Source organism: Rhinopithecus roxellana, chromosome 4, assembly GCF_007565055.1.
Source record: "Rhinopithecus roxellana isolate Shanxi Qingling chromosome 4, ASM756505v1, whole genome shotgun sequence".
NCBI classification, from domain to species: Eukaryota; Metazoa; Chordata; class Mammalia; order Primates; family Cercopithecidae; genus Rhinopithecus; species Rhinopithecus roxellana.
The window spans coordinates 70,417,410-70,444,218 of NC_044552.1; the positions used below are offsets into that span (position 1 = coordinate 70,417,410).

General features: G+C 39.9%; 1 protein-coding gene across 4 annotated transcripts in view; it reads right to left on the reverse strand.

The window, feature by feature from the left end:
* SERAC1 (serine active site containing 1) overlaps nt 1–26,809 on the reverse strand; it is a 61,065-nt gene that overhangs the window by 33,735 nt on the left and 521 nt on the right. Inside the window, exons 2-8 of one of the 4 annotated variants that reach the window (XM_010381540.2) lie at nt 16,359–16,450; nt 13,602–13,638; nt 8,670–8,806; nt 7,073–7,162; nt 4,657–4,788; nt 2,149–2,270; nt 923–1,051 (exon numbers count right to left, since the gene is read on the reverse strand). In XM_010381540.2, the coding sequence (XP_010379842.1) occupies nt 923–1,051; nt 2,149–2,270; nt 4,657–4,788; nt 7,073–7,162; nt 8,670–8,806; nt 13,602–13,638; nt 16,359–16,449 (738 nt within the window). In that variant the 5' untranslated portion in view covers nt 16,450. The remainder of the gene's footprint in view (nt 1–922; nt 1,052–2,148; nt 2,271–4,656; nt 4,789–7,072; nt 7,163–8,669; nt 8,807–13,601; nt 13,639–16,358; nt 16,451–26,809) is intronic. The other 3 variants (XM_010381541.1, XM_030929395.1, XM_030929396.1) reach the window with 3 other exon arrangements.

Consider the following 26,809-nt stretch of genomic DNA (forward strand, 5'->3'; position numbering starts at 1 on the left):
GTTTTCTTCTTTTTTTTTTTTTTTTTTTTTTTTGAGACAGGGTCTCATTCTATTGCCCAGGCTGGAGTGCAGCAACACAATCATAGCTCAATGAAGCCTCAATCTCCTGGGCTCAAGCAATCCTCCCATCTCAGCCTCTCAAACAGCTGGAACTACAGGCACATGTTACCACGTCCAACTAATTTTTTTTTGTAATGTTTTATAGACACGGGGGTTCTCACTGTGTTGCCCAAGCTGGTCTCAAACTCTTGGCCTCAGGCAATCCTCCTACCTCAGCCTCACAAAGCACTGGGCACTGGGATTACAGTTGTCAGCCACTGCGCTCAGCCCTATTCATTCTTTTTTTGTTTTTTTTTTTTTGTTTTTTTTGAGACAGAGTCTTGCTCTGTCACCAGCCTAGAGTGCGGTGGCGCGATCTCGGCTCATTGCAACCTCTGCCTCCCGGGTTCAAGCGATTTTCAGCCTCCCAAGTAGCTAGGACTATGGGCATGTGCCACCATGCCCAGCTAATTTTTGTATTTTCAGTAGAGATGGGGTTTCACCATGTTGGCCAGGATGGTCTCGATCTCTTGACCTCGTGATCCACCCGTGTCAGCCTCCCAACATGCTGGGACTACAGGCATGAGCCAACACACCCGGCCCTCATTCTTTAAGATAAAATTTAAGAGTTACTTCCTGTGAAGCTGTAAATGACCTCTTAAGCAGAGTGAAGGGCTCCTGAAATCACCTTTATCTCTCTTACACACTCTGTGACTGTTTATTTACCTGCCTCCCTGTCATCCCTGACATCCAGCCCAGGGCATGGCACACAACCAGAAGTTAGCATGTTTACTCAGTTACTGGATGAATGCTAGCCCCTGACACGATACATTGGAAAGAGTGGACACTCGAAAATATTTACTGAATGAATACATGAGCTAACCTTCTGAGCAGCTAGACTCTGACTGCTTTCACTAAGAGCCAAAGACGTAAAATACTGGATACACTCATCTAGCTCTGTTTGAGGTAAGGAAGCCAGCAATTGCCTGAGCTCTTCTTCAGTGGAAGAATCCTGAAATGAAAGGAAAATTCTTCATAAATACTCAACAACTGAGTACAACAAAAAATATCCAAAGACTCAAAGCCAACATTTGCCATATATATCAAAGTCATATATGATATGTGCATCTCTCTCTCTATATATATATATGATATAGAGATATAGGGAAAGAGATATCAGAGATTAATTATTGCTTTCAGTCTTGAAAACAGTCACCCACCCAGGTAAATAAATAATCATTTAATTTTGAATTCTATATTTTCACGTTTGCTACTTCAAACTGAGAGATCCACTATAAACTTTAACTTTGAATTTTCATCTGACATCTTGACATTCTCAACATCTTGACTCAAAATGAAGTATTGCACCCTTACTAATTAAAGCTACTGCTTTTTAAATCCAGAATGTGTTACTATCTCATTTTCTCTAATAATTAATATCTAGCATATTCATTTTCCTATTTTTCAAAAAGCTACGAACGCATAAGTTTTAAGAGTTTCATTTTCTAGTCTAGGAAAGATACTCAAGAAGCATGCTTTAAATCTGTGGCAGTGTTTGTCAACCAGGAGCTATTTTGCCCCGGGAACATCTGGCAATGTCTGGGGACATCTTTGGTTGTTACAACTAGAGGGTGCTACTAGCATCTAGGGAGTAGAGTCTAGGGATGCTGCTACACACCATACAAGTTACACAACAGTTCCCTACCACAAAGAATTATCTGGCCCAAAATGTCAATAGTGCTGAGGCTGAGAAAACCTGACCTACAGAAGCTCAGAAGGGACCAACTCATGGATGCTGATATGCTATGGCATGTCACCCACTGGTTCACAGAGACTCCCAATTCCCAAAGGCATAAAATAATATAGCAGGAACAGCCCCTCCTGATATTAGTAGTTACAATATTATACAAATATTTGTATAACTACTATGTAATTAGTATATAATATTATACAAATATTTGTATAACTACTATGATTTCAGTTTTATATTCCAGTTTACCTGCTTGTGAGAAGTAGCCAACAACTACTTTTTTAAAGTATTTTGTACCCAAAATGAAGATAATATATTAAACCATTTTTCACTCTCTAAATTAATATTGTTTTACTTACTTCTTTTAAAGATGGCAAAGGAGGTGGTAGGAGAAAAAAGCGAAGATCACTCTCTTTGCTTCGTGCCAAACCAATAAGAGTTTTTGGATCACAGGCTTGAGCAATTAGCCTATACTGGTAATCTATTGAAAAAGCATTATCTTTTGTCAATACCAAAACCAGCTGATAGATGTTGTAAAGATTAACTGAACAAACTACTTGAAAGCACTCTAAGTTTTAGACTGCTCTGCAAATTTGTAATCCAAAATGTCCCAAGTGCAACTACATTTACAATACCTATAAGTTAGCTACATTTCCAGGATGGATCTCACAGTTCTCCTCAACATATATCTGGAGACCGGGTCACAGCCTAACTTTTTGGAAAAAAGGAAACTCAAAGGTGGAAACTGGTAAGTCAGAACCAATTTAACTTCTTTTTAAAACAATTCCAGCATTCAAAAGCTGTTCCGACCACTACTCGAAACACATGAGGTTGCATTTAAGCCTACTGCCCCGTGGTGATGCTATGGTGCTTTGGTATTCATAATGCCCATGAATATTTAGTCTGCAGTTCCAGACAGCAGTACTTTCAATTAAACATGCCATTCTTTATATATCAAAAACAAAATACCATTCTTTATATATCAAAAACAAAATTCCAATCATGAAAGCAATCATTATTTTCAATAATGGCAGTTTATAACTTGGGGTTGGCCAGGCACTGCAGCTCAGGCCTATAATCCCAGCACTTTCAGAGCCGAGGCAGGTGGATCATCTGAGGTCAGGAGTCCAGGACCAGCCTGACCGACATGGTGAAACCCTGTGTCCACCAAAAATACAAAAATTAGCCAGGCGTAGTGGTGGGCACCTGTAATCCCAGCTGTTCGGGAGGCCACGGCAGGAAAACAGCTTGAACCCAGGAGACAGAGGTTGTAGTGAGCAGAGGTCGTACCACCACACTTCAGCCTGGGTGACAGAGCAAGACTCTGTCTCAAATAATAATAGTAATAATAATAATAATAACCTGGGTGAGTACTTCTGGATCAAGTGGGGAACTTTTTCAAAATCTATGGGCCAGGGCACTTCCTCTGATTTCTCTGATACAGTAAGTCTGGAATGGAGCCCTGGAAGGCAAATTTTGAAAAATATTTCTATTCTAAATCTCCACCAACATTAAGTGAGCTTATACTAACATTATAAATTATTATAATTGTAGCCACCAACCAATTAACAAATTAATTTGCAGAGATCTCATTCTGAGTTTAACTTTTCTTTGAGAATTCTTTTTCTTTTTTTTTTTTTTTTTGAGACAGTTTTGCTATTGTCCAGGCTGGAGTGCAGTGGTGCAATCTTGGCTCACTAACGACTCTGCCTCGTGGGTTCGCAATTCTTGTGCCTCAGCCTCCCAGTAGCTGGGATTACAAGCACACGTCACCATGCCCAGATGAAATTTTGTATTTTTTTAGTAGAGACAGGGTTTTGCCATGTTGCCCAGGCTGGTCTTGAACTGCTGGCCTCAAGTGATCCACCCTCCTTAGCCTCCCAAAGTGCTGGGATTACAGGTGTGAGCCACTGTACCTAGCTGAGAAAATTATTTTTTTTCTATTTTGCCCATTTTTACAAGACAGCTCTACTAACAAAATATAGTTTTGTCCATGTACTATAACCAGAGCAGATATGAGTTCTTTTTAAAGTATTTTTATTGTAAAATGTGTGACTCTGAAACACAATTACATATTTCAAATAGTCCATTAAAAATCATATACACGGCCAGGCGCGGTGGCTCAAGCCTGTAATCCCAGCACTTTGGGAGGCCGAGACGGGCGGATCACAAGGTCAGGAGATCGAGACCATCCTGGCTAACACTGTGAAACCCCCGTCTCTACTAAAAAATACAAAAAAACTAGCCGGGCGACGTGGCAGGCGCCTGTAGTCGCAGCTACTCGGGGGCTGAGGCAGGAGAATGGCGTAAACCCGGGAGGCGGAGCTTGCAGTGAGCTGAGATCCGGCCACTGCACTCCAGCCTGGGCGACAGAGCGAGACTCCGTCTCAAAAAAAAAAAAAAAAAAAAAGATATACACACATACAAATTGGGTACATTCAACTATTAGTATTAGAGTCAAGTAGATTGTAAAAGTAAAAGCAAATATAATTGTATGGTGTAGCAAGCAATTAAGTATACTTCATTAAATAGAAACCCAAAGAAAACTGAAGTACATTAGGCAACTATCAGAATCAAGAGTTGCTCTCAAAGAAGTATGTAACCAAATAAAACTTTGTTCTGGTAGAAAGTTACACAAACATATATTCCTCATTTCTAAGCTCATTCTTACCAAACACATTTGACTACCAGGTCAGCAGGCTTTCTACTTTCCGTATCACTGAAGCTTCTTAAGATTTTTAAAATACTTTTTATATATACTAAGACTGCCTGAATTATTTTCCTTCCTGAATCTCACTCCCTTGTCTTTTACATCGGAAATCAAGAGCCAGCTGAAGACCTGCCACCTGTTCGGGTGGTCTCATTACCATGCCAGTGATGGGTCTCCGACATCTCCTGCACAGCCTCGAGTCGCGTGGTTTTGTCATCTGACTTGCTCTTCCGTAGGAGCAGCCACACAGCACACTCATGATCTTCTATATCAACTGTACTAAAAGGGTCTTTGCAAAAAGAAAAAACCAAGACAATGTGAACAGCTAAGATAATACTTTTATCTTCACTTTAAGACAGTAATTTATAAATATTTGAAATCTACAATTGGAGAGTTAAATCCATGTATACAGGTATTGATAAAAACTGATATTATTTGTTCTCAATTCTATAATATTATCTTTTATAGTTATTATGAATACTGTGTGTGCTTTTTTTTTGGTGGGGGGCAGGGGTCAGTTTTGTTTTGTTTTTTGAGACAGTCTCACTTTGTTACCCAGGCTGGAATGCAGTGACACGATCATGGCTCACTGCAGCTTCAACCTCTTGGCCTCAAGCAATCCTCCCACCTCAGCTTCCTGAGTAGCTGAGATCACAGGTGTGTACCATTAGGTGCAACTAAACTTTTTCTTTTTTTTCTAGAGACAGGGACTTGTTACATTGCCCAGGTTCAACATGTATGCTTTTGTTTTGTATATTCTGGTGTCTTTCATATGTGGTCATTTTTAAAATCTTTTTCTCCCCAAAACTTTTTCAAAAAGATCAAATATATGAAAGAAATTAAAGAATACATTAACATAGGCTGGGCACGGTGGCTCACGCCTGTAATCCCAGCACTTTGGGAGGCCCGAGGTGGGTGGATCACAAGGTCAGGAGATCGAAACCATCCTGGCTAACACTGTAAAACTCTGTCGCTACTAAAAATACAAAAAAAAAAAAAAAAATAGTCGGGTGTGGTGGCGGGCACCTGTAGTCCCAGCTACTCAGGAGGCTGAGGCAGCAGAATGGTGTGAACCCGGGAGGCAGAGCTTGCAGTGAGCAGAGATCGTGCCACTACACTCCAGCCTGGGTAACAGAGCAAGACTGTCTCAAAAAAAAAAAAAAAAAAAAAAGAGTTAATATCCATACATCACATCTGCATTCAATAACTGTTATTATTCTACCATATTTTCTTAATCTATATTCATATGTAATTTTTCCCAAACTATTTGAAAGGATGATGTAGACAAAATGACATTTTACCCTTTCACAGTTCAACCTGCATCTCCTAAGAACAATCCTGCATTCTCTTAAATAACCACAATGCTATTATCACACCCAAAAACACTAACAAAAATCTTCCCAAATCATCTAAAATTCAGTCTAATTCCATATTCAAGCTTCCCCAATTTTTCAAAAAAAAAAAATTTTTTTAAGGTTGTTTTTTAAAACCAGGATTTAATAAAGTCTCTTTTAACTATAGAAAGTTTTCTCACCTTTTATTTTCACAATGCCGACTTTTTAAGGAGATCAGATAAGCTCTTTTGTATCTAGCTCCACATTGTAGATTAACCTGATTGTGAAATCTATGATTGTGGATGTACTATGCTCATGATGAGAAGGCATGGGAGTGATTTTCTAACAAATTTAAAATTAAAAAAAACACTTATCAAGAGAATAGGGCCGGGCGCGGTGGCTCAAGCCTGTAATCCCAGCACTTTGGGAGGCCGAGACGGGTGGATCACGAGGTCAGGAGATCAAGACTATCCTGGCTAACACCGTGAAACCCCGTCTCTACTAAAAAATACAAAAAACTAGCCGGGTGAGGTGGCGGGCGCCTGTAGTCCCAGCTACTCGGGAGGCTGAGGCAGGAGAATGGCGTAAACCCGGGAGGCAGAGCTTGCAGTGAGCTGAGATCCAGCCACTGCACTCCAGCCTGGGCGATAGAGCGAGACTCCATCTCAAAAAAAAAAAAAAAAAAAAGAGAGAGAGAATAGGGTATATTTTATCTCCATATTTATTCATAATTACCCAAGGAAGGAAGAAAATTGTCCAAAGCATTAAGCCCTTAAAATTAAATAGAGTCCAAGAGAATAATGCTAATTAATTTTCTTTCTTTTCTTTTCTTTTTTTGAGACAGAGTCTCACTCTGTCACCCAGGCTGGAGTGCAGTGGTATGATCTTGGCTCACTGCAACCTCTGCCGCCTGAGTTCAAGTGATTCTCCTGCCTTAGCCTCCCGAGTAGCTGGGATTACAGGCACCCATCACCGTGCCTGGCTATTTTTGTATTTTTAGTAGAGATAAGGTTTCACCACGTTAGCCAGGCTGGTCTCAAACTCCTGACTTCAGGTTATCCACCCACCTCAGCCTCCTAAAGTGCTGGGATTACAGGTGTGAGCCACCGCACCTGGCCTGATTATTTTCCATAGCTATAAAAAAAATCAGTATAAGAAATGACAAAAAGTATCAGGTTGATCATTCCAATGACTTTCAGATTACTGATAAGGATTCCAAGTCACATATTTGATATTTACCAGCAAATGGATTCCGTAGTATCTTGGCGGATGTTGCCAATACTTTTCTTACTGCTTTGTGAAGTTCTTTTCTTGCCTGCCAGGCAATACCTAAAATGATCATAAAATCAAGTAAAACCAAGAATGTATTCTTTTTTTTCTTTTTTTTTTGAAACAGAATCTTGCTCTGTCGCCCAGGCTGGAGTTCGGTGGTGCGATATCCCCTCACTGCAGGCTCCGCCTCCCGGGTTCACCCCCTTCTCCTGCCTCAGCCTCCCGAGTAGCTGGGAGTACAAGCGCCCGCCACCATTCCTGGCTAATTTTTTTGTATTTTTAGTAGAGACGGGGTTTCACCATATTAGCCAGGATGGTCTCGATCTTCTGACCTCATGATCCACCTGCCTTAGCCTCCCAAAGTGCTGGGATTACAGGCGTGAGCCACCATGCCCCGCCCAAGAATGTATTCTTAACACTATGCTCCAGTGTTTCAAAGAGAAATGTATAAACTCCAAATTTTTTCACAAAGAAAATACAAAATAGCACCGTTGTCTTTTTATTGTCACTACTGATGCAACTAAAACCATTATGGAAACACAGAGCTCTCAATTCCAAAATAAGATTGCTCTCCAAGTTAGGGAAAAGTAAAAACAAAAACACTAACTACAAAAACACTTACTAAAGCTAAAGAAAATCTTCACATACAACATAGGTTTTGCAATATCCAGGAAAATGTCCCTCATGATGAGCTCACCTCAAACTGAAGTTTGGAAATACTTTATTAAAGAGATTAAGTCTTATTATACAGGTATATTATAAGCAACAACAATTATCTATGTAATTGAAATTGTAAACATACCATAAAAGCATTTTGAAATATAGAAAGTGATAACTAATAGCAACAGAGCAGCGGGTGACAGACACAGGAGAGCAGTAGAGCCTGCCCCACTTGAGGAACATCATGTTAACTGGCACATTCTGGCTAACAGTGTATGAACAGGCAGCTGTGAGTCAAGTGTGTGACTCACCATGCTACCCATATGTTGAGGAAAATACACTCTTCTGCTGTAAAATTTCATGTTCACCATGCAACCATATGATCACTAATGAGGGCTTCCATGTGTCATAAATATTGAGAAGTGGAGTGTCCTAACTAGTAAAGACAGGTTTTCTAGCCTGGGTGACAGATAATTATAATAAATGAGTTGGCATTCATATTGATGAATGTATCTCATGTGTTTGGTTTGCATGAATACATCCCTTAAAGTAGAAATATCGCTGAGCTAAATGATAAAATCATGTTTTTTGTACTTGCCAAACTGAGAGCCAGCCTCTGTACTGACAGTTCCACTAAGGTGTGGAATTCCAGGTTCAGACTAAAAATGCCAGTTAGTCTTCACTTCACTTAGTTTTAGGAGAGTTGCAAACCTGGATTAAATGTGGAAGTCTAAACTTTGGTCCTTAATTAATTCTTTAGGAACTTGGTTTTCACAGGGTTTGGCGATTCTTAGAATTAGCTCAATCTGTACTACTAATACTGTGTTTTAAATAGACATATTTTTAAATTCAATGACTAGCTTCCATTTTTCACAAAGAGAGGCTTACTTCACAATAAACTTACCATGATTTTCTCCTTTATCTAAAGAAACTGTGTGCACATATATATATGACTTCATTTTTTCTCTTTCTACCACTTGAGTATCTAATGTCACAGCTTTCTTCAGGGCCAGAACTTCATATGTAAGAAATAAAGAACCTCTTAAAGAGAAAGAAAAAATGCATCATAAATACACAATCAAAATGTAACACAAGAGCTACTCTTCTCTATTAAGTTTGTCATAGTAAACGTCTTTCTTTTTTCTTGGGAAACATAACATGTATACAGTAATATGCATATAACATTTATACAGTCATGCGCCATATACTGACTTTTTGTTCAAGGACAGACCTCATATAAGATAGTGGTCTCATAAGATTATAACGAGCTAAAAAATTCCTATCTCCTAGTGACTAAGTAGCCAACGTAACACATTAATCACATGTTTGTGGTGATGCTGTGTAAACAAATCTACCATGCTGCCCATCCTAGAAAAGTCTAGCATATACAATTATGTAGAGTACATAATACTTGATAATAATAAATGTTACTGATTTATGTATTTACTATAGTATACTTTTATTGCTATTTCAGTGTGTACTCCTTCTACTTAACTGTAAACTGCCTAGGGCAGGTCCTTCAGAAGGTATCCAGAAGAAAGTGTTATCACAGGAGATGACAGCTCCATGCGTGTCACTGCCCCTGAAGACCTCGCAGTAGGACAAGATGCAGAGGTGGAGACAGTGATATGGATGACCCTGACCCTGTGTAGGCCTAGGCTGATGGGTTTGTGTTTTCATTTTTAATAAAAACATTTAAAAAGTTAAAAAAATTTTTTTGCTGGCACAGTAGCAAGGCCTGTAGTCTCAGCTATTCCAGAGGCTAAAGCAGGAGAATCCCTTGAGCCCAGGAGTTCGAGGCTGCAGCATGCTATGACTGTATCCACGAGTAGCCACTGCTCTCCAGCCTGGGCGACAGAGCAAGACCTCGTCTCAAAAAATATATATATATATATATATATTTTTTTTTTTTTTTTTTTGAGACGGAGTCTCACTCTGTCCCCAAGGATGGAGTGCAGTGGCATGATCACAGCTCACTGCAAGTTCCACCTCCTGGGTTCACGCCATTCTCTCGCCTCAGCCTCCCAAGTAGCTGGGACTACAGGAGCCTGCCACCACGCCTGGCTAATTTTGTTTTTGTATCTTTAGTAGAGACGGGTTTCACCGTGTTTGCCAGGTTGGTCTCAATCTCCTGATCTCGTGATCCACCCACCTCGGCCTCCCATAGTGCTGGGATTACAGGCGTGAGCCACCGCGCCCGGCCTCAAAAAGATTTTTTTTTTTTTTTTGGAGAGGGAGTCTTGCTCTGTTGCCCAGGCTGGAGTGCAGTGGTGCAGTCTTGGCTCACTGCAAGCTCTGCCTCCCGGGTTCACGCCATTCTCCTGCCTCAGCCTCCCGAGTAGCTGGGACTACAGGCACCCACACCATGCCTGGCTAATTTTCGTATTTTTAGTACAGACAGGGTTTCACCTTGTTAGCCAGGATGGTCTCGATCTCCTGACCTCATGATCTGCCCACCTTCGCCTCCCAAAGTGCTGGGATTACAGGCATGAGCCACCATGAGATTTTTTTAATAGACAAAAGTTTATAGAATAGGACATAAAGAAAGAAAATATTTTTGTATAGCTATACAATGTGTGTTTTAAGCTAAGTGTAATTACAAAAGTCAAAAAGTTTTTCAAAAATTTAAGGTAATAAGGTATAAAAAATATATATACAGTAAGCTGAGGTTAATTATGAAAGCCAGGACTTTATTTATTTTTAGAGACAGGGTCTCAACTATGTTGCCCAGGTTGACCTCAAACTTCTGGGCTCATGTCATCCCCTCGCCTCAGCCTCCCGAACAGCTGGGACTACAGGCCCACAGCACTACATCCAGCTAGGTTAATTATTAAAGAAAAAAAACACTGTTTTATAATTAGTGTAGCTGGGTGCAGTGGTGCATGCCTGTAGTCCCAGCTAGTTAGAAGGCTGAGGCAGGAGGATCTCTTGAGTCCAGGAGTTCAAGGCCAGCCTAGGCAAAACATAGTGGGACTCTGCCTTTAAAGAAAATACAAAGTTCAGCCAGGCGCAGTGGCTCATGCCTGTAATCCCAACACTCTGGGAGGCCAAGGCGGGCGGATCACCAGAGGTCAGGAATTCAAGACTGGCCTGGCCAACATGGCAAAACCAAGGCTCTACTAAAAATACAAAACTTAGCCAGGTGTGGTGGCAGGCACCTGTAATCCCAGCTACTGAGGAGGCTGAGTCAGGAGAATCACTTGAACCCAGGAGGCAGAGGTTGCAGTGAGACGAGATTACGCCGCTACACTCCAGCCTAGGCGACAGAGCAAGACTCCGTTTCAAAAAAAAAAAAAAAAGTGTAATGTAACCTAAGTACATAGTGTTGATAAAGTCTACAGTAGTGTACAGCAATGTCCTAAGCGCTCATGCTCACTCACCATTCACTCACCCAAAGCAACTCCCCATCCTGTAAGCTCCACTCACGGTAAGTGCCCTATGTAAGTGTACCATTTTAAAATGTTATTTACTGTACCTTTTTTTGTTTGGATATGTTTAGGTACACAAATACTTCCCATTGTATTATAATAGCCTATAGTATTCAATACAGTCACATGCTGTACAGGTTTGGAGCCTAGGAGCAATAGGCTGTCCCACACAGCCTAGGTGTGGAGTAGGCTCTGCCATCCAGGTTTGTGCAAGTGCACTCTGTGATGATTGCACAACAATGAAATCACCTAACAACACATTACTCAGAATGTATCGCCATTATTGACACATGACTGTATATATACATATACATGTATATACACATTTCAGTTTACAAATAAATAGCTTCATAATCATATCCAGGCAAGAAACAGAATGTTAACAGCACCCCAGAAGCCCACAGTGTGTCCTCCCTGATACTGACCTGTTCTCATCTCTATATATGATTCTGATTTTTATTATAACAATATGCTTTTCTTTACAGTTTATATATGCATCCTTAAACAACAGAGCTTAGTTTTGCCTGTTTTTGAAATTCATATCAATGGAATCACACTACATGTATTCTTTTGCTCAGCCCTGTATTTATGTGAGTCATCCATGTTGTTGCATGTAAAATGTAGTTCCTGCACTTAGATTTTCGTATAGTATGCGATTATTCATTGCATGGATATACTACAACTTACTTATTCACTCTCCCATAGACGGGCATTGACAACGTTTCTAATTTGAGTCTATCACAACAATGCTGTTACATATCTTATACATCTCTACCGTGCATACATGTACGTGTACCTCTATCTATCTACACGTACATATATCTAGAATTACATACCTTCTGATAGTATACATATTCAATTTTACTAGATAATGACAAACCGGTTTTGCAAAAAGATGAGCCAATGTGTACTCCCATCATCTACCTGAAGTTAACTTTAAATGTTGTTTGTTGTGTATCTCAAAACGAAGATTTCTTTTTTCCTAATCAGATTGACTTACACACTCCCTAAATCCTGACACAAAGATTGCACTCTGGATTGAGAGCTTAGCAACACTGTTTTCCTACACCTTCTTCTGACCTTTGGTTTCTACCCTCAGGTAAGCAGATAAAACAAAGTTCAGACACTGGTTTAGCATCAGAGGTACACAAAGAAGGCTCTTTAGAATCCTCTGCCCTCGGCCAAGGGCAGTGGCTCAGCCTGTAATCCCAGCACTTTGGGAGGCCAAGGCAGGCAGATCACCTGACCTCAGGAGTTTAAGACTAGCCTGGGCAACATGGCGAGACCCCGTCTCTACTAAAAATACAAATAATAATAATAATACAGCCAGGTGTGGTGGTACACACCTGTGGTCCAGCTTGGGAGGCTGAGGTGGGAGGATCACCTGAACCCAGGGGGCAGAGGCTGCAGTGAGCCGAGATCATGACACTGCACTCTAGCCAGGGTGACCAGAGTAAGACACTGTCTCAAAAAAAAAAAAAAAAAAAATCCAAGAATCCAATCTACTCTCTTCGGGATGTATCTGAACTTTTATCCTGTTTTCCATGAAAGACAAAATTCTTCACTATAAGAAAAAACTGTAATTAATTTTCACTATATTCCTGAATATAATTGTGAGCTAGACAAACCGCATTACAGAAAAGGTTATATATACATTTATGCTTTGCCCAGAATGAGTCAAAGGGAAAAATTATCTAAATATATTGTGCCATACATTACAATGTCATGGAGAAATGTATGCATTTGGATAAAATGCCAAATATATCTCTTATCATTTCAGCATCTGAGAGTTAATTTTATATTTGTACTAGTAAAAAGTATTAACAAATACAGTACAATAGTATTACATATATATTCCTCCCCCTAAAGAAAAGTAAAAGAAGGAATATGAAAAATAACAATTTGCTGAAAGAGGGTCACTGCATTCATTACACGTGCTCCTGAGGGAGCATCAGATGGGAGATGTCCATCTGTTGGTTTTCTCAGTCAGCCTCAAATTCCTTTCATGTGAGCTTTGTGGTGACCTATGGGATTTTCCAAAATACTTTTGACTATAGTCAGTTTGCACCTTTTTCACCCACTTTAGAACCTAATACAAGACGTGACTCTAAGTGTGTCAAAGCTAAGTGCGTGCCTGATATAAGTACGTCAAAGTGCTTTTCTCACAGCAGCAGTGCCTGGCAGGCAGAGTTCCTAGTACACATTTGGCTCCAAGAGAAAGCACTCCTCAGAAGGTAAGGAAACCACATCATGACAACATTTAACTGGTGGGATCAGTGATTAAATCCACCAGTCTAATTCCAAAATCTATACCCTTTCAATACCTCATGCAACCTGTAAATCACTGCCATTGAGATTTCCAATAGAGTAAAATGAAGCCAATTAACATTCCACAGTTGACAACTTACCCTAAAATAAGTGATCCAGTAAACTTTATTATATTTCCTTCAAAAGAAAAAAAGTCAATGTGATGAATTTCATTTTTAAAAGTGTGAAAGGAAATAGGCAACAGTGTAAGTCTCTACCTGTATCATATGTTATCAGATAAGAAGCTAATATTTTTATATTAATATAATCAGTTGCTATTAATAAATGGTCTCCTATCCTTAGACACAAACACACAAATCAACAAGCACTGAGTGCAAATATAATGTATACTGAAGACATTTCATACCTCCTCTTTCTCCACCTCCTAGTCCCTGTTCCACTACTGACGCTGGTAGGACTACAATGCTTCCATCAAATGCAACATTCAGGCAGCTCACTTCCCTTCTGACCCCTTTTAGTTAACAACCCATTAAAGAAAGAAATGGGAAGCATTGTCCCTATCACTACTAGAACTATATTTAAGGATTATATTGTCAAGTGAGGACACGAAAGAATGTTTTCTAAAGTAATTATGTTATAATTGACGGTTAGGTATATATGTACATAGCCCCATTTAAAACAGAGATTAGACCAGGTGCAGTGGCTCACGCCTGTAATCCCAACACTTTGGGAGGCCAAGGCGAGCAGATCACCTGAGGTCAGGAGTTTGAGACCAGCCTGGCCAACAGGTGAAATCCCATCTCTACTAAATATCAAAGAAAAAAATTACCCAGGCTTGGTGGCACCTGCCTGTTATCCCCGCTACTCGGGAGGCTGAGGCAGGAGAATCACTTGAACCACAGAGGCAGAGGTTGCAGTCAGCCGAGATTGCACCACTGCACTCCAGCCTGGTCGACAGAGCAAGAATCCACCTTAAAATAAATAAATAAAATAAAATAGCGATTATATACGTTTATTTATAAATGTTTGGGTCTTGGAAAACTTTTTCAATATTAAAAAATTCCTATGGCAGACACTGCTAATTGCCTGTCCAATATACATGCCCTTTAATCCTTACAAATACACAACCTGATTACCACCTAAAAATATTCAAATTCCTAGACAACTCTGTAGCTAGGGCTAACTGTGTAACACAGTTGTAGCCAATAGGATATAGATGGAAGTCTATAGAGATGGATCCCTCCCCACATAAAAAGACAAAGCCTCAAACTGGCTTTTGGCCCTCTGCTTCTTGATACCCAAGGATTCAGTAACCATCTTGTAACCATGAGGACAATAAAGAGAATGGAACAGAAGACAAGAAGATTGCTAAACTGTAATTCCTGCCCTAAACTGTCTCCACCTTGACTTATTATTATGTAAGAAGAATGAAAACCGTATTAACCTAAGCCACTGGACTCAAGCTTCTGTTACATGCACTGTGCACAGTCTTAACTGATATGGTACTCATGATGATTAGGCACTGAAGCTAGCCCACAAAAATCTTTATATATATTTTTATATAATATTTACATATATAATATTTACATAAAGAAAATATATATAAATAAATATAAAGATTTTATGTATATATATACAGAGTTTCACTCTGTTGCCCAGGCTGGAGTGCAATGACACAATCTCAGCTCACTGCAATCTCCACCTCCTGGGTTTAAGTGATTCTCCTGCCTCAGCTTCCTGAGGAGCTAGGATTACAGGCACCCACCACCACACCCAGCTAATTTTTGTATTTTTAGTAGTGACGGGGTTTCACCTATGTTGGCCAGGCTGGTCTTGAACTCCTGACTTCAAGTGATCCACCCACCTCAGCCTCCCAAAGTGCTGGGATTACAGGCATGAGTCACTGCACCCAGCCTTAACCTATAATTTATTGCACATATTGAGACACTCCTTTGTTCAGAGCTTCAACTCATGCTGCCAAAATGACATTTGTCCTCACTTCTCTTTTTGTATTTAAAACAGTATCAGAATTTTCTAGATGAAAATGATCTATCCCTAAAAACAGATTTCTCTTAAAAATCAAAAAGAAACTCCATGAGGAAAAGGAGTTTGCTTTATTCAATATTGTATTCTTAGGGCCTAGAATTGTACCTGGCACAGAGTAGATGGTCAATTAAATATTTTGTTTATTGTCAAATGAATAAAAGATGTTCTGGCCAATCTTCTCATTTTACACATAAAGGAAATAATGCTCAGGAAAGTTACAGTATTTCATTCTTCCATCCAACAAAAACTATTTGATCACCTACTATATGCCACGCATAATAAATAACTAGGTTATAGTGGTAAACAAGATAAAATACTGCCTTCACAGAGTTTACAGTGGAAACTGTAAGATAATTAACTAAGTTCTACACTGACCCTACGAAATGACAAGTAACAGATCCAACCTGGCCTATGGTGTCAGAGAAAGCTTCCTAAATGAAGGCAAGGCTCCAAATGGAGTAGACTGGAGACACATCCCGAGCCCCTGGAAGGCAAGGATGACATCTTCCTTGCTCACAACTGTATTCCCAGAACCTAACATGGGTGCCTGGCACTTTGTTTTGCAAGTGCTTAATAAATATCTGCTGAATGAAAATACAGTTATATTTAAGTTTACGATGATGAGTATGAAATTTGACAGGGGTAGTAGAAGAGGGAAAATAATTCTCAAGAAAAAGGAGTATGTATGGCTCTGGGCCTATAAAATTGGGGTGGACTATTAGTACAGAAACACATAAACAAATTTGAGATTTAATCATGGGTTCAAAAAATTTTTGTGGCCCATCTTAGAAACGGCCACAATTCTATCACTGTTCCTATAAGAAAATAAGAGTTGTTTAAGCTGTACTCACTGATGTCTCTCCAGCGTGTGCCACTTTTCAGCGGGGAAGTAGAGGTTCCTATTCTTCTGCAACAGATGACACAATAAGCAGCCAGGGACATTCTGTGTAAGTAGAACAACCACAACAAATTTAATTTAGCATCTAAATCAAAACACTTGTTTTAGCTACAAGAACATGTTACCATCACAGTGGATGGTCCACAGAGTTAGCTTTTTCAAGACTATGAAGAAAACTTTCCAATTAAAAAAAATTTCTCCCTTAAAAACTTAAAAGGGACTTATTAGAATATTATTTTGTTAGTATTTTCATTGTTCTTCCTCACACTGTGTCCAATTGTGCATAATTTTCACAATTGGAAAGATGATCTAAATATGACACAATCGGCCAGGCGCGGTGGCTCAAGCCTGTAATCCCAGCACTTTGGGAGGCCGAGACGGGCGGATCACAAGGTCAGGAGGTCGAGACCATCCTGGCTAACATGGTGAAACCCCGTCTCTACTAAAAAAAAATACAAAAAACTAGCCGGGCGAGGTGGCGGACGCCTGTAGTCCCAGCTACTCGGGAGGCTGAGGCAGGAGAATGGCGTAAACCCCGGAGGTGGAGCTTGCAGTGAGCTGAGATCCGGCCACTGCACTCCAGCCTGGGCAACAGAGTGAGACTCCGTCTCAAAAAAAAAAAAAAAAAAAAAAAAAAAAAAAAAAAAATATATATATATATATATATATATATATGATACAATCATTTCCAGAACACAAGAATTAACAGGTAACAAGAATAGACACGTTATTAACCAGAATACCAATATAGGCATGAAAAGAATTTAATGTCTTTGAAAATATATATATGTATTTATCTCTGATGACTGAGGCCCTAAAGAAATGAGAAGCTCTATGTGGACGGTACACTTAGCATCCATAGAAGCATTTAGCTTTTCTCTAGTTCTTTCAGGATAGTACCCATGTTGTTTAAAATTTTTGAAATTTGTTAATTGTTGGCATTCTATCAAAGGAGAGCTGTCACCCAACTAATTCATCAACTGAGTAAAGATGATCTAAATATGATGCAATCATTCCCAGAACACAACTCATTATTCTAGACCCATATCAGACTGTCTTTGGATAGTGAGGTTTTTTTCCTTTTTCTTTTTGTTATAAGGGAAAGGAAGGAAGGTACCTCTCTCTTTTGTTTTATTTTCTATTTCTGTTTTTTATTATTTTCTTCTTTCTTTGGGTGCAACTGTCTTTTTCCTAACTTCTTCAATAATGCCTAAGATGAGCATTTCTTGTTCCTTCATAAATGCATTTAAGACTATAAACTATTATAACCCCAGCACATTGGGAGGCTGAGGCGGGCAGATCACTTGAGGTCAGGAGTTCAAGACCAGCCTGGCCAACATGGTGAAACCCTGACTCTACCAAAAAGAATTAGCCAGGTGTGGTGGCGTACTCCTGTAGTCCCAGCTACTTGGGAGGCTGAGGTGGGAGAATTGCTTGAACCTGGGAGGCCGAGGTTGCAGTGAGCTGAGATTGTGCCACTGTTGTCTCCAGCGACAAAAAGACTATAAATTATCCCTCTGAAATTCCACTGTAATTTTTCTCTAATCTGTGAACTGTTTAAGAGTGTGGCTTTTAGTTTCCAAATATATAAAATTTTTTAAGATTATCTTTTTTTTATTTTTTGAAACAGGGTCTGGCTCTGTTGCCCAGGCTGGAGTGCAATGGTGCAATCACCACTCATTGTAACCTCTGTCTCCCAGGCTCAAGCAAGCCTCCCACCTCAGCCTACCGAGCAGCTGGGACTACAGGTGCCCACCACCACACCCAACTAATTTTTTGTATTTTTTGTAGAGACAGGGTTTCACCATGTTGCCCAGGCTGGTCTTGAACTCCTGACCTCAAGTGATCCACGTGCCTCAGCCTCCCAAAGTGCTGGGATTACAGGCAAAGATTATCTTACCGTGCTATGTGACATAGATTCTTTAAAATTGTGAAGACTTGCTTTGTTACCTCTTCCAGTCAATATTTATAAATATATCATATAAACGTATTCTTTGTTGTGAGCAGAATATATCCATTATACTAGGCTTGTTAATTTTGTTGTTTCTATAGTCTTGCTAATTTTTTTTCACAGCTCCAAATGGCCATTGAATAGCCTTGCCAATTTTTGTCTGCATGATCTACCAGTATGAGAGGGGTTTTTTAAAGTTTCATACTGATTTTTGCACTTGTCAATTTACCCCTTTTGCTGTCCTTTTTTTTTATTATTATTCATTAAGCAAATACTTATCTGAGTTCCTATGAATGAAGAACTAACTGTTCTAGATGCTAGCAATTTAACAATGAAAAAGAAAAATTTGCCCTTGCTTTCATGGATCTTACTCTCTAGTGCAAAACACCCCAATCAGTGTGGCAAACAAATACTACCCTTTTTGGCAGGCCATAATGTGAAAAGATATGCCTAGGTGCACACAAATTCATGATTATTAGGAACTTAGTACTTTGTTCCTTTTGTCATCACATACTATCTTCCTTTATCCCTATTAACATTTACTGCTTTAAGTTCCTTGCCAGTTTTCTCCTAAGTATTTAATTATCTTAACTTTTTCCATCATGGTTATAATCTATTGGTATCATTTATAATTTCAAAACCTCTCTTTTAATAGATGAATTTAATCCATTTACATTTATCGCACGTTGGATAGATCAGGATTTTTTTTATTACTCTTTAATTGCTTAAAGTTATACCATTTATCTCTATTTCTTTAGTAAATAGCTACTTTTTTTTTTTTTTTTTTTTTTTTGAGACAGAGTCTCACTCTGTCGCCCAGGCTGGAGTGCAGTGACTGGATCCCAGCTCACTGCAAGCTCCGCCTCCCGGGTTTACGCCATTCTCCTGCCTCAGCCTCCCGAGTAGCTGGGACTACAGGTGCCCGCCACCTCGCCCGGCTAATTTTTTGTATGTTTTTTTAGTAGAGACGGGGTTTCACCGTGTTAGCCAGGATGGTCTCGATCTCCTGACCTTGTGATCCGCCCGTCTCAGCCTCCCAAAGTGCTGGGATTACAGACTTGAGCCACTGCGCCCGGCCAGTAGCTACATTTTAAATGTGCTATATACAGTATGAATTCAAACAATATAATTATCCTCCCAAATGAGAATATTAAAATGCTTTAAATCCAATTCTCTCCTATCTTAGGTATTTTTGTCTAGTATTTTAATTCCATTTTATTTTTAAACATCCCAAAAGAAGTCATTTTTAAAAGCAATCAACCTAAATATTTACTGATATTTTGTGAATTTCCTTCCTTACTCGTTTCTTGCGTCCACAACTTCCCTCTAGGTTCAAATCAGTCTGATGAAGGTATATCCTTTGATAGTTCTTTCATGAAGGCATATATGTAGTTAGCACTCTCACTCTCAGCATGTCTAAAAATGCTCTATTCTAGATATACTAAAAAACAGTTGTGTTTGGGCCAGGTGTGATGACTCATGCCTGTAATCCCAGCACTTAGAGGCCAAGGTTGGCAGATTGCTTGAGCCCAGGAGCTCTAGGCCAGCCCAGGAGTTCAAGACCAGTAAGACCTCATCTCTCCAAAAAAATTTAAAAAATTAGCCGGGCCTGTTGACATGTGCCTGTATTCCCAGCTACTGAGGAGACTGAGGCAGAGGAATCACTTGAGCCTGAGAGACAGAGGTTTCAGTGAGCCATGATCACACTCTACACTCTAGCCTGGGAGACAGAATAAGATTCTGTCTCAGAAAAAAAAATAACAGTAATAGCTGGGTTTGGAATTCTGGGTTTAGAATTCAGAATAACAGTAGGTTTCCTTCGGTACATTAATGATATTTTCACTGATATTTCTTGTTGCTCAGGAGAAATCTAAGTCTAATTGTTGTTTCTTTGTAGGCAAAATAGAAGCAAGGAAGTTTAAGAATGTGCTCTGTAGGACCACGCTGCCTGGTTTCAAATCCAATTCCACAAACGACTTGTATTAGTCTTTTTTTTTTAAGAATGCTTTGATATCTTAGGACCTTAAGGACCCAGGGAGTGACTGCCCCTCTCTGGATCTGGGATAGCTAACTGCTAGAGGTAGCAAACAACTTGCCTGTGAGCATGCCTCTCACATATGGAAACCAACCAATCCCAGGTGCACACCCCCAACCACCACACACAGCCAATGCTTCCCTTACTCTAAATCTCCTCGGAGCCAGATACTAGAGAACTAGAGACCACCTCTCTGGTCTGCCAAAATTATTCGAACTATCCAGTCGTAAATGTGCTCAGCTCATCTACCGTCTTGCTCATTCCTTCCCACAAAAAAACACAATAAAAGCAAGCTCTGGCCCATGCTTTCACATTGTTCCTTATGCCTCCTGAATGACCCTGGTACTTTCCCATGTGGCCTTGCATGGTGTGGTATGCCCATTCTTCCTTGGGCAACTGTACATAATAAACTCTTCTTTCAAGGTAGTTGTCTCTGTGTCTGTCTTCTTACCATACCTGATTAAAATAAAATCCAGGTACATTTGAAAGCACTACACATATGATAATGGGCTAGTTAATTAACCTCTGTGTGTCTCACTTTCCTCATCTATAAAATGGTGGTAATAAGGGAACTACTGTAAAGGGTTGTTACAAATATCACATAAGTTGGCCGGGTGCGGTGGCTCAAGCCTGTAATCCCAGCACTTTGGGAGGCCGAGATGGGCGTATCACAAGGTCAGGAGATCGAGACCATCCTGGCTAATATGGTGAAACCCCGTCTCTACTAAAAAATACAAAAAACTAGCCGGGCGAGGTGGCGGGTGCCTGTAGTCCCTGCTACTTGGGAGGCTGAGGCAGGAGAATGGCGTAAACCCGGGAGGCGGAGCTTGCAGTGAGCTGAGATCCGGCCACTGCACTCCAGCTGGGGCGACAGAGCTAGACTCCGTCTCAAAAAAAAAAAAAAAAAAAAAAAAAAACCACATAAGTTAATATATGTAAAACACACACAATAGTGCCTATTCCAAATTAAATGTTCAATAAATGTTACTTATCATTAGTATCAATATTATACTCCATCTGGCAGTTTTAAGATCTTTGTTTTCGATGTTCTTACAATTCTCTACTTTATGTCTGAGTATGGGTTTGTTTTTATATACCCCACTCAAGATTTGGTATGCTCCTTCGATCTTAGAACTCACATTTTTCTTCAATTCTGCAATATTCTTAATAATTATCACTTTGACCCCCATTCAACTTTTACTTTCTGGTACTCCTATTAGATGTATGCTAGATTTTTAAAGTCTAACCTTCAAATCTCAACTTCTTCCATTTTTTTCTGTCTCTCTGACATGCACTATGGATTATTTCCCCAAATCTATCTTCCAATTCATCATCTTCTGTTTAGCTGTATTTAGACTATCATTTGATCCATCCACTGAGTACTTCAAAAATTTTTATTTCTAAAACTTCCAGTTGACTCACTTTTATATTTGCCTGCTTTTTTTACACATAGTTTTTGTCTTAAATGCAGATTTTTTTTTTAATGAGCACAAATTATTCCTTTTCCTGTAACCATGATCTTTGGTAGTTCCCTCCCATGGTGACTTTAGATTGATCTTACGAGTAACTTTGGTCATAGGACAATAGAAGCATGATGCAAGCTGAGACTTGGGAAGTACGTGCACATCAAAGCTTCTGTCTTGTTGCTCTTGAGAACCCTGTGACCAACACCATGTAAAGATGCCTAGGTTAGTCTGCTAGATCACAAGAGAAATGTCCAATATCCCTATTAATAAAGCCAACAAGTACCAACTGACAGCCAGCACCAGCCGCCAGGCATGTGAAGCCACATCGAACTAGCCAGCCCCTAGCTGACCCTACAAATCCATATTCAGCCCTTAGCCTGCAAGCAATAATAAATGTCTGTTTTAGCCAGTAGCCTTTAGGATGGTTTATAATGCCTCAAAAAGCTGACATGTAATTTCTAAACTTAACTTGACACGAGATATACGAGGTTGCTGCCAGCGTAACTTGGTATACTGTTTCACAGTAAATTTTATTTTTTTATAAGTAGAAGGAATAGAGGAATACACTATAAAATAACAATAAAAAGTATACCATAGGGCCAAGTGTGGTGGCTCATGCCTATAATCCCAGTGATTTGGGAGGCCAAGATGGGATGATTGCTTGAGACCACAAATCAACTGACTATATCTGTGGCACATGCCTGTAATCCCAGCTACTCAGAAGCCTGAGGCAGGAGGACTGCTTGAGCTCAGGAGCCCAACACCAGCCTAGGCAACATAGTGAGACCCACATCTCAAAGAAACAACAAAAAAACCCTAACGGAATATGTAAGTATGGACCTATTCCACTCCATCGATCTATTTATCTATCCTTATATAAACATTGCACTGTTTAGATTACTGTAGGTTTTTTTGTTGTTGTTATTGTGTTTGTTTCGTTTTTGTTTTTGACAGAGTCTCACTCTGTCACCCAGGCTGGATGGAGTGCAGTGGCCCGATCTCAGCTCACTGAAACCTCCGCTCCCAGGTTCAAGCAATTCTCCTGACTCAGCCTCCCAAGTAGCTGGGATTACAGGCACCCACCACCACACTCAGCTAATTTTTGTATTTTGGGTAGAGACAGGGTTTCACCACGTTGGCCAGGCTGGTCTTGAACTCCTGACCTCGTGATCCACCCGCCTTGGCCTCCCCAAGTGCTGGGATTACAGGTGTGAGCTACCGCGCCCTACAGATTACTACAGATTACTGTAGTTTTTAAAGTAAATCTTGAAGCTAGCAGTATAAATTCTCCAGCTGTGTCCTTCCTTTCAAGATGAACTATTCTAGGTCCTTGGTACTTCCACATAATTTTAGAGTCTGCTTGTCAATTTCTATTTAAAAGCACCTTTAAGATTATGGGGCCAGGCACGGTTACTCACACCTGTAATCCCAAGCACTTTGGAAGGCCGAACAAGGTCAGGAGATTGAGATCATCCTGGCTAACACAGTGAAACCCCGTCTCTACTAAAAATACAAAAAAATTAGCCAGGAGTGGTGGCGGTCACCTGTAGTCCCAGCTACTTGTGGGGCTAAGGCAGGAGAATGGCTGAAACCAGGAGGCGGAGCTTGCAGTGAGTCAAGATTGCGCCACTGCACTCCAGCCTGGGCGACAGAACAAGACTCCGTCTCAAAAAAAAAAAAAAAAAGGTTATGATGGTGATTACATAAAATCTCAAACACTGATGTTAAGTAGAGAACAGGGAGAAATTTTTAGACTAAGAAAGACACAGAAAGAAAAGGGAAGAGACTATAATTTAAAAATAAAACAAATATTTGAAAATTCCATTAAGTTTAACAATATGGAGGTCACTGGGATCTTCATATCAGTAGTTTCATTGCCCTGGTAGAAAAAGCCAGAGTGAAACTTCATTTCATGCTTTCATTCTGATTAATAAAACCTGAATTGTAGCTGGGTACACAGATAACAAAAAAGACTACATCACCTTTCTTTCTTTCTTTCTAGTTAACAATGGGTTACTAAGAACTGCCTAATGAAATATGAGTGGATGTGTCACGTGCAATTTCTGAAAAGTGTCCTTAAAAAGAAGGTATGTGCCTTTCTTCCTCCTTCCCTCCTCCCTCTTGCTAGAATGAGCAACTGACAGTTTGAATTAAAGCAGTCATCTTACCATGAAGCATCTTATTAAGGACGGTAGAGCAGCCAGATAGAAGAATCCAAGTCCCTGATGATTACAGAGCTGCTGCCATAAAAGCATGGTTGCCTACCTATGCAATTACATACATATTTAAGCCAGTATTATCTTGTTTTCTGTGTAATACAGCTGATCTAATTCTAATACACCACAGTTCTTAATATCTATATGCCAGTGATCTCAGAGTACCTCTAGCTATGATCTTTCCTGACCCATCTATCCAACAGCTATCGGAACATTTTCACTTAGATGTCCAATAGGCCTTTTTTTTTTTTTTTTTTTTTTTTTTTTTTGAGACGGAGTCTTGCTCTGTAGCCCAAACTGGAGTGCAGTGGCCAGATCTCAGCTCACTGCAAGCTCCGCCTCCTGGGTTCACGCCATTCTCCGGCCTCAGCCTCCCGAGTAGCTGGGACTACAGGCGCCCGCCACCTCGCCCGGCTAGTTTTTTGTATTTTTTTAGTAGAGACGGGGTTTCACCGTGTTAGCCAGGATGGTCTCGATCTCCTGACCTCGTGATCTGCCCGTCTCGGCCTCCCAAAGTGCTGGGATTACAGGCTTGAGCCACCGCACCCAGCCCAATAGGCCTTTCATACTTAACTATCCAAAACAGAATTATTTACTTTTTCTCCCCAAACTCTTCCTCCACAAATCTTCTCCATCACCATCCACCAAATGGTCAATGCTTTTTTATTGTAAATGGTAAATGATCTACCTCTTAATTGAAGCAAGAAAACAGATGTTGCCCTTGATTCCTTGTTTTCCCCTTACCCTACATCCAAACCATGCATAGTTGCTCTTCTCTACCATCAAAACATACCCCAAAATCCATCCATTTTTCTCTGTATTCACTGCTACACTCTTGTCTAGTTCAAGCCAATATCATCTCTCATTTGGAGTAATAAAATGACACCTCAATGGTGCTTTTTGTAACTTAAGAAATCCTCAGAGAGATTTAAAAAAAAAAAAGTTCTGGAGATAGATAGTAGTGCTGGTTGCACAAGGTGAAGTCACTGAACTCAACATCTCAAAATGGTTAACATGATAAATCTTATGTGTAACAAGATTTAACAAAGCAAACAAAAAAGAAATCTTTCCTAGAGACAATGGTCTCTTATATTTCTTTCCAAATACCTTGCAGCTGTGCCATTCACATTTAGGTCTTTATCTGGAAACTGTTGTCAGTAGTTTGAAAGAATCTAATCCTGTCTGTATTCCACAATGATGCCACATATCTCACCAACCACATATTTCATCATCCTTTATTAGAATAGTCTATGCTTTCCCCCTGCTTTGTAATACCACTTAGTGGTATACTAAGCTCCCATACGTAAATAGGTATGTTTCTAATGTCTCTATTCTATTCCACGAATCTACTTCTCTATCCCTGAATCAATATCATACCACCTTAATAATTACAACTTTATATTAAGCTTTGGTATCTGATAGGGAGAGACCTTATTTTTCTTCTTCTTCAAAATTGACTTCACTATTCTTGGCCCTTTGCCTTTCCATATAAATTTTAAGTTCAGCATGTCAAGTTCCATAAAACAATATGGTGATTTTAATTGGCATCACACTGAATTTGTAGAACTGAGGAAAATTGACATCATTTTGTTGAGTCTTTCCATCCATAAATACGGTATATCTCACCATTTACTTGGGTCATCTTTTGTGTTCCAACAGAGCCTTACAATTTTCTGTCTAAAGGACTACACAGCTTTAGGTTCATCTACTTCTAGATAACTTCAGTTTTCAACGCCATTATGAATAGTGTCTTTATTATTAAAACTCCTAGTTAATTGTTACTGGTATACAGAAGGTTTTTAAATGCAGAAATTAAGGCAATTTCTGACATCCCCCTGGCCAAAATAACCCCTCTAGTCACTCTTTATCATATCACCAAATGGTACTTAATTCCTTAACCGATTTGTGTCTCTCTGCCCCCACCAAAATTAGTTACTTGTTCACCATTGTATCCCAAGTGTCTAGAATAATAGCTGGCACACATCAAGCGCACAAAAATGGAACTGATGAGGTCAAGGAAGAGAATGGATGCAAGATTTTTAAAAAGCAAATAAAAGATACTTGGGAAGAAGAAGACTTGGAGGCAATTTTTTTTATTTTAAAGACAGTGCAACAATATGGAAATCACCAGTTGGAAAAGATTTGAGGGATAGAAAGAGGCAACTAAATGGAAGAGCTGGGTTCCTAAGCCATCACATGAACACACACGATGTTAACAAAAAAAAAAAAAAAAAAAAAAAAAAAGCAGTATGAGGTCGGGCGCGGTGGCTCACACCTGTAATCCCAGCACTCTGGGAGGCTGACGGGGGCGGATCACCTGATATCAGAAATTCCAGACCAGCCTGGCCAACATGGACAAACCCCGTCTCTACTAAAAATACGAAAATTAGCCAGGCGTGGTAACGCACGCCCGTAATCCCAGTTACTAGGGAGACTGAAGCAGGAGAATTGTTTGAACCCAGGGGACGAAGGTTGCAGTGAGCCCAGATTGCGCCACTGCACTTCGGCCTGGCAGACAGACCGAGACTCCATCTCAAAAAACAAAGAAGGTAGCATGAGCTTAATTCGGGAAGTACAATTTAACCTAAGGAACAGAAAACAAGAATCTCATATTTCAACTAGTAAAAATAATGAGAGTGCTCCTTTAGATTACAGAACAGATTTGGGGAAAGGGAATCACTTTAGAAGCTTCTGGGGTCTTTCACTTTTCAATGACCGTTGCCGAGTTTAGAGATC